General features: G+C 40.3%; 1 protein-coding gene across 1 annotated transcript in view; it reads left to right on the top strand.

Moving 5' to 3' along the window:
- The window catches only part of LOC103185162, a 50,779-nt gene extending 35,010 nt beyond the window's left edge, over positions 1–15,769 (top strand). Inside the window, exons 4-6 of the mRNA XM_042332873.1 lie at positions 9,328–9,400; positions 14,641–14,763; positions 15,663–15,769. Coding sequence (XP_042188807.1) covers positions 9,328–9,400; positions 14,641–14,763; positions 15,663–15,769 — 303 coding nt within the window. The remainder of the gene's footprint in view (positions 1–9,327; positions 9,401–14,640; positions 14,764–15,662) is intronic.
- The last annotated feature ends 2,819 nt before the right edge of the window (positions 15,770–18,588 follow it).

Genomic DNA, 18,588 nt, shown 5'->3' with positions numbered 1-18,588 from the left:
GAGCAGGAGTAGGCCATTCGGCCCTTTGAGCCGGCGCACCATTCATTCATGGCTGATCTTCTAATCTAACTCCAGCTAATAACCTGACCCTGCCTTATCCCCATATCTCTTAATCCCTTTTGCATTTGATACAGCTCCTTCAGACATTGTCGAAACATCTCAAAGCACTTCCCAGGATATATTGTAAAGTGTAGTGACTGTATTTAAGGCAAATATGGTAGTCAATTTTTGCACAGAATGTTCTACAAACATAAAGTGAATAACCAATTTTATTTGGAAGATTGTTGGCCAGGATACCAGAAGAAATACCTTTCTCTTGTGGAATAGTGCCATGGAATCATTAACATCCACCTCAACAGGGAATTAGACTGAGGTCCCATCTGCCGTTATTCAATCCCCAAATCTTCAAAATTAGAAAGAAGTTTCTTACAGTCATCTGACTAACAAATCTCCAGACACACAGATTTACATGGACAGGAAGGAGTGAAAAAGGTGGTTCATCAAACCTGAGTCCTTGTATTTATATAATGTCTTGGGATGTCATCCATTGTTGTTGTTGTTCTTGAAGACCCTTCACCAGTGAGATGGCAAAACTCCTTACTGCCTCAAGGCAGAGGTAACAGTCAGTGACACAAAAACCTGAAGTGAGAGCTGATCATAAACCTACATTGCCACCTACAATATTATACCAGTTTTGTTGCATTGAACTGCATCAGTTAATACCTGCCAGCTCTGCAATATAAAATGCAAGTGTTACATTTCTGCTTGCACCATCCCTCCCTTATACCATGAAAGTGTGGTGTGTCCATCTGTCCATTTTGTCCGTCTGCAACCAGGGCTCTCTCTGCCCCCATATCTTCCTTGACCTCTCTGCTGTCTTCGATACCATTGACCACTCTACCAGACTCCTTGACCCTATCATCCCGATCCTCGCCCGACTCCATTGGGTTCCCATCACACAGAGGATGCAGTTCAAGATCCTGGTCCTCACCTTCAAAGGCTCCCCCCTACCTATGTGACCTCCTAACTCCCTATCAACCTGCCCGCTACCTCCGCTCAGCAGGCTCCGGCCTGCTTCACGTCCCCCGCCTCGCCCACCCCACCATTGGTGGGTGGGCTTTCAGCCACCCTGCCCCCACCCTCTGGAACTCCATCCCGCAGTCCCTCCACCTCGCCCCCTCCCTTGCCTCCTTCAAGACCCGTCTCAAGATCCTCCTATTCGACCATGCCTTCGATCAGCTTCCTTAACCCCCTGCCCTCCACCCGCCCCGGTCCTGACCCCCACCTTGGGTCCGAAATGTTGATTGTCCAGTGCCTTGGGATATCCTCACAGCGTGAAAGGTGCTATACAAATGTAATTTTGTTGTTGTTGTTGTTTATTTCTGCTTGTACCACTCCTGGAACCAGTGACTTTCAGTCCCAAATGGGAACTGCTGCCAGTAATCAGAAATATGTCACATCAACCCATAGGAACTTACCAGAATTCCCACAGAACCAGGTAGTGCAGGAGTGCTATTTCCAAATCGTTTGCAAATATTGTGTTTTAAATCACCATATCAAAGGAAGATACTGCAGGAAATGGCTATGTGTGTGGAAATACTGGAGTATGATAATCAACAGAGTAGAGAGAACATATTGCAAAACTAGAACAAATTTCTGAAGTAAGAGATTGAAGATAATACTATCTTACTAATCATCTGCAGGTAGCTGAACCACAAACACATCCAGTCTCCAATAGAATTGTTTGATAATCTTGGAATAAAAGCAATAAAAGATCAACTCAGTCTGGAGACATTAGTCATTGCTGAGTCTTTTAAATTCCATTAGAAAACCAGAAAGAGTTCAAAACAGTTTCTTGCAGTGGTGTGGAAACTTGCAGAAAACTGAATTTGGGTAAATGCTGAACGTTGCATTCAGAGGCAGCTGGGTTCTGGCCTCTGTTCATATGCCGTTCAAGGAAAAACTAATCTGTCCTTGACAGAAGCAACAGAAATTGCTGTGAATGCGGAGGCTGCAGATAAACAGTCAAAGGATTTCAAACAAGGCTAGACAGAACAAAATACATTTCTGATGTGGGAAGGAGAATCACATGGCACATTCTTGTTTTTGCAAGGATTTGAAATGTTGTCGGCATGAAGCAACAAAGTGTCTGATCAGGAAGTGCAATGGGAAGGCTGCGAGTGATAAACATGGAAGCAACAACACAAAAGTAATGCTGAAGCTAAGAGAGAAAGGAATAAGATTAAAATATAAAAAAGATGAAAATGAACTAACAAAATAGTTCAAGTTTATTAAGCCAAATAGACAAGTCCTGTTCCTTTGTACAATATCAAGGAAGGCCATTCAGCACATCATGTCCACGCTGGTTCTTTGAAAGACTGATCCACTCAATCCCGTTTCCCTGCGTTTTCCCTATATTTCTGAAAATTACTCCTATTTAGATATCTATTCAGTTTCCATTTGAAAGCTATTATTGATCTGCCTCAACCACCACAACTGGCAGGACAACCACACTCAAATAACTTGTGCAAACAAAATCCTCTTAATCTTCTCTATTTCTCCTTTGCTAATTGTCTTAGATTGATGCCCTCGAGTCACTGACTCACCTTCATTATTACAATGTCATATTGCAAAACTAGAACTAGAAATACAAATTGTCCTTGCACACTTGTTTGCATGCGGCTGTATCTGCTGTTGGATCCACCCTGCGATGTAAATGGGCCAAATTCCACATATTTCAGAGACAATTTAAATGCAACTCAGCTCTACATTATAAAAATGGCACAAATTCATGGCTGTATGAACTGGATGGAAACCAAGATTCGGAGAACTGTAGTGAAGAAATTTAGGCTGATAATAGATGTTGGAAGAATTCCTTCAGAATTGGTGTGTTGATCAGATGTAAGAATATTTTGAAATCACTATAATTCAACAGTGATGGTAAAATAACTGCTGGATAGGCATATTAGATTTAGAATTCCTCTCCATTTGAATAAATTAACCATCAATAATCAAATTCAAACCCAAGTAGAAAGCAAGCCATTCCTCCAATGAATCTTTGAGCTTTACAAAAAAAATCCCTGCAATCGATATTACTCCTTTCACAGGGTTCACTGCAAAGTGTAGTGACTGTGTATTTTGTAGGTAAATGAATGATTCAAGGGATCTACAAGAGCAGAAACAGCTACAAATAATGCAACATCAAAGAGATACACATGAGGAATCTTCAAAAACAGAGATCCATTGAAAGTAAACCAAGGACAATGCATTCAGCACAAGAGCACATGGTTTTAGAGTTGTAAAGGGCAATTTCAGGGCATATACCAGGTAATTCTTCTTTACTAAGAGGGTAATTAATGACTGAAACAGGTTATCAGGAAGGGTGATTGTGGCCAGGACATTGGACTCCTTTAAAAAGCAGCGTGATGCCATGATGGGACGATTGTAAGATGGGCATTCTGGAGAGGTGATGAGATCAGATGGGCCAGAGGGCCTTCGTCATCCAAACCAATCATGTGATCATGTGAAGATTTTTAAACATGAAAAGACACAGATAATCTATGAAAAAGATTCTGGATCTAGTTACCAGCATAATTATGTCTACTGGAGTTAATGATACTTGGAGCCCATGCTGACAATATTTTAGGAAAGGCAGCTGTCCCAGGAGCTGAGAGGTGCAGAGTGGTGCTCAGCCACAAAGATCAGGAAGTTCTGATAATCCTTGAATTTGATATAGCGCTTTATCACGTCTTTGAGATGTCTCAAAGCACTTCACAGAGTATAATGTAAATTTAATTGGCTGTATATTTTGCAGGCGAAATGCGGCAGCCAATTGCGCACAGCAGTGTCCCACAAACAGTCGTGGATTGAGTGACCAAGTTTTTTTTAATAACTGTGACTCGAGTATGTCCCTACATTAAGCAGAGGAAATCAGATGAATTACCCATTCATCCTCTACTGGAAAGGTGCATGGAAAGGTAAGGATAGGACAGCACCAGACTCAGTTGATGTCCAGAACACAAAGCTTCCCTGTTAAGTAGGGTTATTTTATGCTGTAATTCTCAAAAGGATTTCAAGTCATTCAAACTTGTTTGTGTTTACATTTCCATCTTTATATTGTGATAAACCATTGTATCATGGAGGAGTGGAGGCATAGTTGCAGTAATAAACACTAGCATGAACTAGATGGGCTGAATAGTCTGTTTCTGTTCTATGTAAATCTGATATAGAATCCTCTCCGGAGGCAGGTGGACAGTGAACTCTGGACTTTTTCTTCTACTGTGGACTTGCTATTACAAATCCATATTATCTTCTAAACAATGTTCCACTAGTCTATCAATCCCATTCTTTCCAGGTTCCTTTAGCTCACTATCCATCAGCGGATCACTTATTTCAGATCCTCATCATTATCTTTGACTGTCAACATGGCCTTACCCCCCCATCTCTCTGCAATCTCCTGTGGTCCTACTCTGTGAGCCACTCCTTCAATTACATCAACTCTAGCCTCTTCTCTGGAAAACCCTCCAGCGCATCTTGCCTCATCTCACTCCCTCTCCACTTTTAAAGCCAACTAAAGACAATAACAATAAAGAATGAATTGCAATTACGAACAGTCATTCCCATTGGGAGGAGGTTTCAATGTGCTGGACAATCATGGGTTTGCACCTGAGCTGGGTTTTGGATTCGGAGGTATGAAGACCAAAGGGGGTGGGGATAGAAAAATGAGCAGAGAAGATGAAAGAAGAAAGTCTTGAGATGGACCTTGAAAAAGGTGAGGGAAGAGGTGAGGTGAAGGATCTTCAGAATGGAGTCCCAGAGAGTGGAATAGAAAATAAATAGAGAGACCTATCTATTTAACTACACGTCCACAAATATACAGTCAATTCATTTTACAGTCTATTCTGTGAAGCGCTTTAAGAAATCTAGAAGATGTGAAAAGTGCTATATCAAATGCAAGGATTATTATTATTATTATTATTATTATTATTATTATTATTATTATTATTATTATTATTATTATACCTTCAGCCACCTCTTGTCTAATGCTCCCTCCCCCACCCCCATCTCCCATCATGCCTGGCTCCCACTCTGTCTTGAGGAAAATCTATGAGAAGTTCTCCTGCAAAAAAGACAGTATAACTGTTGTTGTTGAGTTGTTGAATTCTCCTTGCATCGTATGTTGCATTAAATTAGTTCAATTTCTTCCAATTTTGAGGCAGTCCCTTTATGTCACAGAGAAAAGACCTATACACAGTACTCCAGGTGCTACTTGACCAGAGCCTGTAAAGCTTGAGTATGACTACTGGGATTCTGAACCTCCTTATTGACCACGTGCCAAAATACTTCAATCCAGTCTCAAGCATTGTGTGCATCAGTGTTGGTTTGTTATTTTACATTCTATCCAATTTTGATGCACTTTAATTGTCTGGTACCATTCATTTAATACATTTTTGTTATGAGGAACAGCCTTAGAGATGTGCATTTTCAACATTTAAAACAGTACTACAAGCACATTCTCTTGGTGAAGGATGGAGTTATATCGCTTCATGGGCTAGTTTTGTGCCTGATTTTGTTCTCTTATCTATTTCTATTTAAACAAGAACACAAACAATACAGATCCTTTATATCACCTCTGACCTCTTCTACCCTGCTGTAAAGTATTGTGGGCTTTACGTTCCAATGTACAATTGTGCCAAGGTAAACATTTATTCCTTCTCCTCACAGTGTTAATTTCATAGTCATACCCGCCAAAGGCAGATGCATTGCACTCCCCACCTATGTTTACAGATCTCTCACATCATGGCAAATACATTATATGCAGTGATGTACAAGTCCCATGCACCCTACCAGTTTATTCTTACATCAAGAAGATCACATGCTTTTTGAAGAAGGTTTGCAGATCCTGCTTCAATTTCCTGGCGTTTCAGTGTGTAATCTAATCTTAAACACTACCAGTTCAGTTGTGGATCAGTTTATATTGCAGCAAACATTGCATCCACACAACTGATTTCTGCTCCACTGCTCTTTGACCTGGAATCTGGCTCTGTGATTATTGACTTCAGACAAAGCAGACTTTTATCCTTTCAGTCAAATTCAGGAGGTAGAGTGTTATTTTATCGGAGATTATTGACTTCAGACAAAGCAGACTTTTATCCTTTCAGTCAAATTCAGGAGGTAGAGTGTTATTTTATCGAAACAGTGTGAGACAGCAATAAACAAGGCTAACAGGATGCTGGGCTATATTAATAAATAAGATGAGTTTGAATCCTCAGACAACATTCTCAGAGCTCTGGTCAGACTGTACCTTGAATACAGCTTGCAGTTCTGGTCACTATTACATAAGGGGGCTGCCCAGGCTCAGAGGCAGTGCTGAGGAGAGCAACGAGGATGATCTCCAGTGTTAGAAGAATGAGCTGTGAGCATTGACTTGACACTCTAGGGCTTTTCAGTCTTGAGAGAAGATGGGACCTCATTAGAGGTGTATTTTTTCAATCCCATTTAAAATGTTGTAATCACAGTACTTGATCCAAGCTGCAAAGACGCTTGTTTTGAAATCATCCAACGTCCAAAACACAAAAGCAATAAAACAGAATGTTATCTGTTTTCTTGCGTGAGAATTGTCCTGAATAACTGCAGCACCTCCTCTGCAAAACAAATGTCACACTGGAGAAAAGAACATTGTGTTTAGATAAAAAAGCAATAGCAGCACAATTGAGTCTCACTCATGTTTCTCGCTAACACTGGGAAACAATTCATTCTCATCTTCTAATCCATGAATGTAATTATATTCACAAACAGCATGTGTGAGGCCACATATAATAAAAGGAAATTAATCTTTATAATTAGTATAGAATCTATAATGTTGAAATGTTTCACCGGTAATTGCTGTTGAATGTAGTAACTCTGATTCTAAGTTAATTTTTTTCACCAATTCTTAACCTTTTTAACATTTCTAGTACAAGTTAATATTAATGGAATCGCAAATTGCAGATTTTGTACATTTTAAAAATTGTTCCGAAGAAAGACTTAACCTTAAAGGGCAATTGCAAATTGTAACAATCACATTGCCAGGACTGGCATTTACCAGCATTTTTGAAAAATTAGACTGGCTAATGTATATAGTGACTTTCATGTCGAGTGGACATTTCAAAGCATTTGACACTAGCCAAAACTCATGTTGGGTCGGGGGTAGGGAAGAAAGTACGGTCAAAGAGATAACTCATAAGGCGTTCTATACCAAATGTAAAGATTAATTTATTTTTATTATTAACTCAGTTTTGAAAGTGGAGAGTCAGGGGGCAAGTCGGAGGCACTTGGAGTTTCAGAGAATGAGGGCAGAATGGCTGAAAGCGTGCCCATTGATAGTGGGGCAGCTAGAGCAGGGGACATGAAGAAAACCAGTAAAAAAGAAAGACCTTTTTAGTCAATATAATCACATAAATGTATGTGTGGAGCCACAATATACTCAAAACAACATGGACATTGAGATCATTTTTTCTGCTGTCCCATACAAATGTTCTTCTTTGTCACTAATTGAAACGTATCTCTGAAATTAAAAAAATAATTAAAACTGGAGTGGAAATTCATAGGGCCTGATAAGAAGCTGGGATGCTGAAATCGTTATGAGTCTGAACAAAACTAGCTTGTATTCAGAAACGGCAGTGTTATTTGTTTAGTGTCAAGTGAAGGCAGCATGCCTCACCGATGCATCAGCCTCTGAGGAAGTCTTGCTCAGTTATTTGGGAATGAGAAGGCCTACGAAATGCAGGGTTAGATTATTCTGATTAGATTATTTTGGTTAGATTATTCTGATTGTATCTATTAAGCAGCTGTCTGGGCCATAAATCTCTGTCAGCCTGGTGCAGTGGTAGCACACTCACGTCTGAGTCAGAAGGTTGTGGGTTCAAGCCCCACATTGGGACTTTGAATCACATTGTCTAAGATGACACTGCACTGCTAAAAAGTGGTGGGTTGAATTGTCGATGATGCCGCCCTTTGGATGAGACGTTAAACCAAAATGCCATCTGCCTGTTCAGGTAGATGTTAAAGATCCCATGGCACATTTCAAAAAGAGAAGGTGGCTCTCCCGATGTCCTGGCCAACAGTCTCCCAAAATAAAATTGGTCATTCAATCCATGGATGTTGTTGGACATTGCTGTGCGCAACTGGCTGCTGCACTCCACTCCTCTTGATTTCAGCTCGGGTGCAAACCCTTCACTGTCTAGCGTCTTGGGATGTCCTCCTGACATGAAAGGCACTGTATAAATATAATTTGTTGTTCTTGAATGCAAAGTATTGTATGTTTCTAAGTAGTTAAGGACATTTATCATGGCTTTTTTTGGAGTTCTGATGGAATGAGGTTGCAAACAATGCAAATAAATGAGTGTGGATCAAGGACAAACAAAATCTAGGTCCAATTCAAGGGATTAGAGATTGCTAATGTCCCATCAAGATGCATCACCTTACTGAAAATTGCAGACAGATCAAAGAAATGAGGTCCAATTCAAGACTGTCCCATTTCTCCATTTACAAAGAAAATCTGATTTTCAGATATATCAAGGCAATGATTTTCAGCCCAGTGATGCCATTTGATAGACCATTAGCATGTAGGTCTCCATCCATATGTACACAAGGTCTATTCTGAGGTGCAGAAGGTAATGGCTGGTGAGGATGGTACCACCATAACTTGTTCCAGGCAAATTTATAAGCCGGATCACAGGACGATACACAGGCTTTATCACTTGCCATGTTCAGAAGATGAAGATATCACAAGATCATAAGATTGGTTTGCCTGAAGAAAGCCCTTTGGCCCATTTGAATCTCATCCCTCCAGAATACCCAATCTCCATGGACTTTCCATCACAGCATCAAGCTGCTTTCTAAATGAATTTAGTGTCCTGGCCTCAACTACCCTTTCTGGCAACCTGTTCCAATTGTTAATTACTGAATGTTTGATCTTTCCCTTCAATGTCTATTTAGATCCTGAGGCACGAGTCCCGTATCAACCCAGCTGCTCCCTTCGCTCAGCAGGCACTGACTTGCTTCACATGGAATTTCTGCTCTTTCTGCCCCAAAAGGGTGGGGGCAGAAAGGCTGAAAGCCTGACCGCTGATGGTGGGGCAGGCAGTGCAGGGGACATGGAGCAAGCCTACATCTTTACATTGTGTAAACAAAGAATAAAAGTAGGCTGAAGACTTGAAGACTGGATCCTTTTAACTATCCAAGGCAGCTGTATGCATACGTACAGTGCTTTGAATATGATGTGAGTCATGATATAAAGTAATTACTAATGAAAATCAACAGCTTGTGGTCTTATTGTTATTACAGGGAAAGAAACAATGTCAAGATGAACATGTGAAACGTCGCTCAGAGAAACACTTTATGGACAACTTTGACTCAGGTACCAATTAAATAAACTGTATTGATTTCCAAAAACTCAGATTATTTTTAGTATTATTATCAGTCGAGAGTCTGTATTTTACACAATTGATTGATGTTGCTTGTGTTCAAGGGATGTTTCAGGTTAAAGTCTGGTTATCAGCTCCATCCGAACCATCTGATGCTTATTAAAATCTATTACCATGCATAACGGCAACTAAAAATAGCCACTTGGATATCAAATCAGAGAGCAGCTCATACATTTGGCGCCTTGCCCCAGCATGAATCTCTTCAGGGGAGGAGATGAAAAAGGCAGCAAATATTTTATATATACTATAAAATAGTATATTTTAGGGGAAAATATACTATTTTCTTAGAATGCTTCTTACATAAAACTGGCTTCTCAGTTATGGCTAAATTCAGGAATTTTCCAAATCCTTCACACTCTAAAATGCTAAGAAAATAGAGTAAATTAGTGGAATTTCTCTGGCAGTGCCAGAGTGAAAATGGCAATGCAAGTGGAGAGGACTGTTAAAAAGCTAATAGTATTCTGGGTTTTATACATAGGGGCATAAGGTACAAATTAAAGCAATAATGCTAACTTTAGGCACCTCATTTTAGGAAAGATGTTCAGAACTTGGATGGAATGCAGAGATCTACAAGATTGATACCAGGCACAGGTGCTTTAGTTATGAAGAGAGAGAAGTTGGGTCTATTTTCATTGGAGCAGAGAAAGTTGAGAGGTGACATACATGATAAGATGTACAACATTATGAGGAGTTTTGACAGGGTAAATAGGGAGAAGTTGTTTACATTGGTATGGAAGTCAGTGAATAGGGACTGTGGTTATAAGGTAATCACAAAAAGATTGAAAGGAGAGCTTAGGTGATTTTTTTTCACTCAGGGAATTATATTGTGGAGTCCTGTAACTCAGTGGTTAGAGCACTCGCCTCTCAAGTGAGAGACCTGGGTTCAATTCCTGGCAGAGCGAAACCTTGGGCAAGTTTCCTTACTCCACATGCCTAATAATAATCAAGAAAAAAAACCAATTATAAACTGGTCACGTCAATCCACGACTATTTGTGGGACACTGCTGTGCGCAATTTGGCTACTGAATTTCGCCCACAAATATACAGTCAATTCAGTTGACAGTATATTCTGTGAAGCGCTTTGAGACGTCTAGACGTGAAAAGCGCTGTTTCAAATGCAAGGATTATTATCATTATTGGGATGTCCTGCCCTTTCAAGTAAGGTGGAAGAGGTAGAGTCCATTGGGGATTTCAAGAGGGAAGAGACAGATAAATGAACAATAGAGGTATGGGGATAAGACAGAGCAGTGGGATTGAATAAACAGGTTGCTCTAAGAGTCAGTACAGACTTGATGGGCCGAATAGCCTTCTTCTGTGCTATAAATTTATGTGTATCTGTGCTATCCCATAGTTTACCAGGTTTCCATGTTTAATCTGTAATATTTTCTGTAAAATGCAGGAATGTTCATGGCTTTGCAAACAATCTGATAGCTGTGCTTTATGTCTTATTTGTTTTGTGCAGTAATAGGGAAGCTATCTGAGACAAACACTTATTAGTGCAACTCAGCACTTGTAACAATTATCAACAATTAATCTGCCTCTTAGTGGTTTGGTGGCTCTAGGTAGTTATTAGCAGTCATGTGTTTTAATTTTTTTTTAAAAAGTACCCCATTTACAGAGGTGAATCAAAGAGGAGTGATAACTGAGATCTCCTATTTATTTATGTCTATTGACATGTGTCAGCTACAAATTATCTTGTTTTTAACTTTGCTATAGGTTATTTGGACTCCTTAGCTATAGTCCAAATAGCACTTTTGTCAACTCTAGAAATCTGGAGCAGCAATTACAAATTGTACTTCTATTGTACTATCTTCCTTGGGGGGAGGTAAGTGGGGTCTGTTTTGAGCTGAACCTGGCTCTGAGGTGACATGCCTGACAATGGAATGTTAGAATCGAGCAGCCCACGCCTGTTCCTGAGCCAGGTGGGTCTGCAGTATTCTCGGGCACTGATGATGACAGCACAGCCAACCTGGCTCATACGCAAGCCCTAGAACGGCAGTCACTGGAGGCAGGGAGTCATTTCACTCAGCTCCTGTTAACCCTGCGAGCCAAAGCACTAACGGGTAGAGTGGTCCTAGCTGGACAAGCTGCGGGAAAGCTTGCCAGACGGCAATATCAATGGCAAGCTATGCGGTTTTAGCTGGTTAGATCCAGCAGTACCTCAACGCAAACTTTGGGGTCCCCAAGCCTTGGCTCTTGACAACCTGTGCCTAATACTTTCTGAAATTAGGTTAGCAGAATGCATCCCTCCAAGGAGAGAGTGTGCATTCCATGCCAACAATCTCTGAGATTTCCATGTGCAGGTGGGATGCAAGGAAATCACACCTTGGTTTGGATACTCCTAAGCATGGTGATGGGTTTTGGCATTTATCAGACACACGACTGACCAAAAAATAAATAAATAAAAATATTCCACCTTTCAAGTAAAAAAAAATCTCAAAATATTTTATAGAATTGGATTATTATTAAGACTAAGGTGGGTTGGAGACAGGGGGATAGGGGGAGGTAGCCAAAGGCACAGTGGAAGTGTTGAAGACCAGTGAATGCAAAGTGTTCAGGTACAGTGTGTTGATCTCTCCATTGCTGAATGCTCTGTGTTTGTCTCAATCTGTGTGTTTCTCTTAATCTCTGACCTGCTTGGGCAAAGCTGGGGAACTGCAAAGGCATATTCAGTGCATAGCTTTACACAACACATGTTTCTGCTGTTACAGTTAGGGGCTCCTCGAAATTATAATGTTTGGTGATTGAATAAGTTAAACGTAGCAGCGGATTACGATTTGAAAAGATAGCTCCATGACTGCCTGTGACAGAACTAGGGTTCAGGCTGTACATTGAGGCAGGTAAGCTCTTTGCCTTGTTGTAGAATTCTTTCCTGTGCAAGATGAAACAAATAGATTGAAATTATAGAAATGAAAGTGCCTTGTATTTTTGTAAAATTAGAGCAGTCAGTAAATACACTAAGGAGATTGTACTGGATACATTACAAGCAATGCCTCAACACTGTAAAGTTAATAATAATAATCCTTGCATTTGATATAGCGCATTATCACTTCATTGAGGCATCTCAAAGCGCTTCACAGGATATACTGTAAAGTGCATTGACTGTATTTTGTGCGCAAAATGCGACAGCCAGAAATGTCCCACAAACAGCCGTGGAGTGAGTGACTAATTTTATTTTGAATATTTTGGATAGCCAGGACAAGGGGAGAAACTCCCTTCTCTTTTCGAATAGTGCCATAGCATTTTTAACATCCACCTCAACAGGCAGACATCTAAACTCAACATCTCATTTGAAGGATGACACCTCCAACAATGCAACATACCCCCAGCACTGCACTGAACTGTCAGCTTAGACTATGTGATTCCAAGTCCCAGAGTGGAGCTTGAACCCGCAACCTTCTAACTCAGAAGTGAAACTTCTACCAATGAGCCAGGCTGATAGACACAATGCACTTCACAGGATATACAGTATTGTAAATTGTAAAGATCACTTAACACAGACACCATTCACTCAGTTTCACAAGGCATCATCGAATTAATGTCATAATGTTATAATTCAATAAACCCAATTTCCACTTGGGTTTATTGAATGGACTTTAAACTGCTACTTTTTCCCACAAAATGCACAGTCACTACAATTTACAGTTTATCCTGTGAAGTGCTTTGGGACATCTTCCAGATGTGAAAGGTGCTAGAACAAATATAAAGATAATTATTTAATGGTGGAAGCTACATTAACTCCCACAGTTACCTCTAATTGCATACTAAACAAAGATAGCGCATCACTTTGGTGTTCTCTCACAGTACAGCTCTAACAGTAACAGCTCTAATTATAAATCTTGGAGTATTTTGGCATCTAGTACACTAGAATCATTTCACAACAGTGCAATTTTTTTCCACTCTACGTGGGGTCTAAATTGTGTGATATTTTGTAGTAGGATTCTTTATTGAGGAATCCTGTGAAATAATACCTCAATTTTCCTCACTGCATTGATTAGTTAGATTTGTGTGCATGTTTGGACAAAGTTCATTGCTTATTCTCTCACTGGTGTGTGTGAAATAGGCCTTTTAATGGTAAGGGAGGTTACAGAAACCAGCACTTAGAAAAGAAAACACTTTGGGCACTGTCCTGATTGTACTGATTCATCTGCCAGCACAATGCAGTTTGCAGAATAATCTCATCACTGCTTCTGCTTAACATGCTGAAAGTTAAACTTAGAATAAAAGAAAAAAAACCAAGTTGGGAGAGAGAAGATGAAGAACAGTTAAAGTTGATTCACTCAAATATTCCTACCCTTTGGCTCACTTGGTTGCTTATAAAGAAATAAGTGTTACACAGAATGTTACAGCATGGATACAGGCCTTTCAGCCCAACTGGACAGTGCTAGTGTTTATACCCCACATGAGCCTCATGCCTCCTAATCCCCTCTCTTGCACTCCTCCATTCCTATCTCCCTCATGCATGCATCAAGTTTCCTCTTAACCTATATTTTTACAGAGCCTTAACAGCTCAAAATGTGGCAGCCATTTGCACCACCAAGGTTCTATAAACTGTCCTGAAATTAATAATCAATTAATCTGGACGATTATGGGCCAGGGCACCAGTCACATCTAAAAGATTGAAAGTTACACTTACAGATGAAATTGAGTCATATAAAACTCCCAGGGTTTATTTGTGGTCTGTCTGAGCTACGTGACCTCATGCGGGTGATACCCAAGGTACTTTAACTGACCTGGAGGGGAAAACCCTTAGCTCAGAGGTCTGATTTCTATTCAGTGACCTATGCTTAAAACTGTGTGCGTGTGTTTGTGTGTACTCAGTTAATGGGCTATTTTAACTAGCCTACTGACACCACTGTCTCAGCTTACATGTGAAGAATGGCCAGTCGATTGAGATGCTAAAAGGGTTGGTGTGTGTATGAATCAAAAACTTCAGGTGTGGGGAGGAGAGATTTTCTAAATCACTGATAGGAGATGTTTTGAAATTGGGGACTGGAGTCCAGAGGAAGGGAACTGAATCTGCATCTCACAAATGTTTGGCACCACATCACAAGAAACTACATTGGTGGGCCACTCTTCAGTCAAACTCTTCTATCTTTCTCCAAGACTTCTTTGCACATTTTCTTTCCTCTTCTGTGTTTTCCTATGCTCAATTGTGCTTTTTTCCCCCTAGAATTCTCACTCTCCACTTGTGTGAAAGTTCATTTCTTCAATATCTCCCCCTTGATCTACCACTCTGCTCAATGGCAGCTACTTTCATGCCTCTCCAAATATCTTTTGGGGGTGTTTGATATCTGTAAGTTACAAGCTAAACAGTGCCTAATTTCTGGTCTTCCCCGAACTACTAACCATAAATTAATTTTAAACTCTTCTCCAAGGTAATTCTGTGTTATGTGTCAGATCAGAGACAGTCTGGGAGTGAGTCTCCAATCTTTGGTAAATATACCAACCAACAGAGAACAAGGCATACCCCCAGTATCATACTATCTGCAGTAACCCAAACTTCAGCAAAGTAAAGTGAAAATAGGCATAACACCACTTGGCTAACAGAAAGAAAAGTTGACAGTTGGGGAACTTTTAGGGGAAGTTTATTTGCAAATCTATACATTTCTGATTATGTTCATGCTCTGCTAACCACACATCCTCTTTAGATGTCAGTGCAACCTTAAATAATGCCTGTTTTCCTGTCTAGCATCCACTGAATCCAGTTTACAATTTCAGTTTGGGCTATTTTTTATGACTAGCACAAAACGATTAAATGGATCAAATTAAAGGCAACGGATGGTCCCGTGGATTTTGGACTAAATAATAATAAATAATAATCCTTGTATTTGATAGAGTGCTTTTCACATCTTCTAGACGTCTCAAAGCGCTTCACAGAATATACTGTAAAGTGAATTGCCTGTATATTTTGTGGGCGAAACGGGGCAGCCAATTGCGCACAGCAGTGTCCCACAAACAAGTCGTGGATTGAAAATTATCAATTTATTATTCCTGCATAAGCTTTCTGTTGTGTTAGATTTATGCAGGGTTATTGCCATAGAAAATGTTACCAGCAGCAACCCAAATCAGTTTTGAAATAGATGAACAACTCCCAGGCAGGTGTCAATCCAGAATAAAGCTTTATTCATATAGTCACAGTAGTTAGAAGGGGGCCCACTAACTACAGCTGAACATTTCCTTCACTCTTACCAGCTGTTTTTGAGGCTTCCCTGAGTAATTGTGCAAATGAGCAGCTGAGTTTGTTCAGTTTTGTACTAAAGCTCTGGATTGATGCTTCCAAACTTATTTCCTTAATGTGATCAAAGAGGAGACTTTCATCCCATCATGCTGTCAGAATTCAAACCCAAACTACCAACTCTCAAAAAACCAATATGTTAATCCACTATGTGATACATTCCTTCAGTAGATTTATTTTTCTTACCAGCATACAACAACAACAACAACAAGATTCCATTTATAGAGCGTCTTTCAAGTCAGGAGAACGTCCCAAGGCGCTGGACAGTTGGGTCAGGACCCAAGCAGGGGGGAAATGGTCAGGGTGAGGGGAGGGAAGGGAGAGAGCGAGGAGGGGGTAGAGAGTCGAGAGGCGAGCTGAAGGCACGGTCAAAGAGAAAGGTCTTGAGACCGGCCTTGAAGGAGGAAAGGGAGGAGGCAAGGCGAATGGAGGATGGAGTTCCAGATCCTGGGGGCTGAGAGGCTGAAGGCCCGGCCACCGATGGTAGGGCGGTTGGGGCGGGGGATGTGGAGCAGACTGGAGCCAGAGGAACGGAGGGTACGGGCAGGTAACTAGGGGGATAGGAGGTCAGAGAGGTAGGAGGAGCAAGGCCGTGAATGGCCTTGTAGGTGAGGATGAGAATCTTGAATTCGATCCTCTGGGGGATGGGGAGCCAGTGGAGGTGAACGAGGGTGGGAGTGATGTGATGTGGTGATAGCATAGTGATATTTACCTTTAACCAGACTCATTGCACTCTAAAGACGCAAAAGAGAGGGACAGGTTACAATTTGCTGAGCTTTTTGAAAAGCCTTAACCCCAAAGAAATCTGGAAGTGAAATCTTGGTGGTTTCTCCTATCTTCTGTACAACCTTTACCCTTTACATGCAGTGTTGTTAGTGATGGAATAGCACATTGGACCTTTGGTGATAGGAAGGCATTTAACCTTTGGTCTCTGCTAATCAAGTAATGATGGGTGATCCAGCCATCAAGCTCATGATAGTGTAAAAAACTATTGTCAGTCTTTTTGCAGCCACTGAGAAGTTCAAAGGTTATGTATGCATTCTGCATAATGAATAGTAATGTTGAGTAAAGCTAGAGGAATCTTTAGTGAAGTGTTCCTAAGGTTGGTCAAGACCATAAAGATGGAATTTTGCAGGATCATTGCCAATAAAAGATGCTTTTCATTCAATGCAACACAAAGATGAGTCTGTGTTAAAAACATATTACAGTACCACAAAATAGCACTATAGCACCTGGATGCAATATCATGGTGATAGAAATGAAGTATGATCTTTTCCTTTCCTAATAGCACCTGCGACATACCCCACCTTAAAACAGAGTTTTAGCTAATCTTTGGGCTTTTCGGCTCAATACTGCCAGGTTTTAAGAATAACACCCCTCAGCATTTGCTCAGAGGTTGCGGTCTTTTCACTTTCAGGAGAGCTCAAAAGAGAAATTCCACCTGGATCTAAATTTATTTAAGTAGCATTTTAGAGCTTCCAGGATTCAGAAAGATCCTAATTTAAAAGCCACTTTTCTAAAAGTTATTTTAAGGACTATAGAAAAGCTTTGTAAATAGGGTAAATAAGGTGGCATTTCCCTCCCCACCCCCACCAATGCCTTGCCTCAGCGCTTTGGGACGTCCTTCTCACGTGAAAGGCGCTCTATAAATGTAACATTGTTGTTGTCGTTCTTGCCTCTGCTCAGCCATTTCCAGCTGAGATCTGCATATAACTGACTGGAAAGCTTTGGATTCAGGCTTCAGATCCTCCACTCAGCCGTATACCAATGTACAAATGCCGTAACATTGACCGTAAATTTGTCTTTAACAAGAATATAGATTCTGTCCCTTTTGTGTTCAGCATATACAGTATATACCAACTTTGACTGCAGTGCCAATTAATTTGCAGTGCAGCAAATGCTATTTTGTACCAATCAGATTCAACAGACATAATGCTGAAGGCACCATGAACAAGATAACATACCAAGCTTCATGCTTCAAGACTATGTTACCAGAATTTCAGTTTTACCACTCTGGTTCTTGATCGGCTAAAACAATTTATTTGTATTTGTGAATGGGGTTAACATTAGAGTAATACAATTATTAACAACTGAGTACAGCTTTATCTTCAGTGAGCTTTCAGCCACTTTTTCCCTGCTTTTTGAAACCCTCCCTAAATCCTCTGCATCGCTCTTTGCTTTCAAAACCATTTAAAAAACAATCTCTGACTGTACCTATGACAACCTCCCACCACCTCCCTTTTCTCCCACCTTGCTCAGGCTCCCAAGATCTGTAAACTGCTGAACTTTGAAGTTCTCCTATGTGAAAGATGCTATATAAAAAGTGCAAGTTGCTCTCATATACAACATCTGATTCAGTGTCTCACTGTGGAACTGGAAATTTAAAAAAAATCCCAAGTCTGGAATCTCCCAGCAAATTAATAGTTAAATCACTTTTTTTTTACAATACTTTCTGCTTTGTTTCTTTGCCGCCTCTTTTGAACATATCATTCAGGTGGAAAACCAATTTTACGACCAGAATTCATGTTCTAAAGCTAGCCCATTTGTACAAACACGCAATGAGAGAAGAATGCAAAATAACCATCAATCCGGTTGAGATTTAGAAATCCAGTTCACAGCATCCATTCAGACAATGACCAACATATAATTATTTTATACCTCAAGGGGCATGATGGCTTACTCATTCATGGAATAAGTACAGTGTGTCTGTCAGCTTCTAAAGTTTCTTTCTTCTTGTTGGATAATATGAATCCAAACAGATCACAACATCGATACTATTCTAAATACGCCAGTGTCTTGCAGTTTTCTATTCTGGCATTGCATCTTTCATCTTCCCTATATCATTTTCATTGTTCGATGTAATTTGTTCAAACATGTCACCAT

The sequence above is a fragment of the Callorhinchus milii genome, unplaced genomic scaffold, assembly GCF_018977255.1.
Source record: "Callorhinchus milii isolate IMCB2004 unplaced genomic scaffold, IMCB_Cmil_1.0 Scaffold3, whole genome shotgun sequence".
Classification (NCBI taxonomy): domain Eukaryota; kingdom Metazoa; phylum Chordata; class Chondrichthyes; order Chimaeriformes; family Callorhinchidae; genus Callorhinchus; species Callorhinchus milii.
Note: the sequence above shows the minus strand (reverse complement) of the source record. Positions and strands in the feature narration are given on the sequence as shown.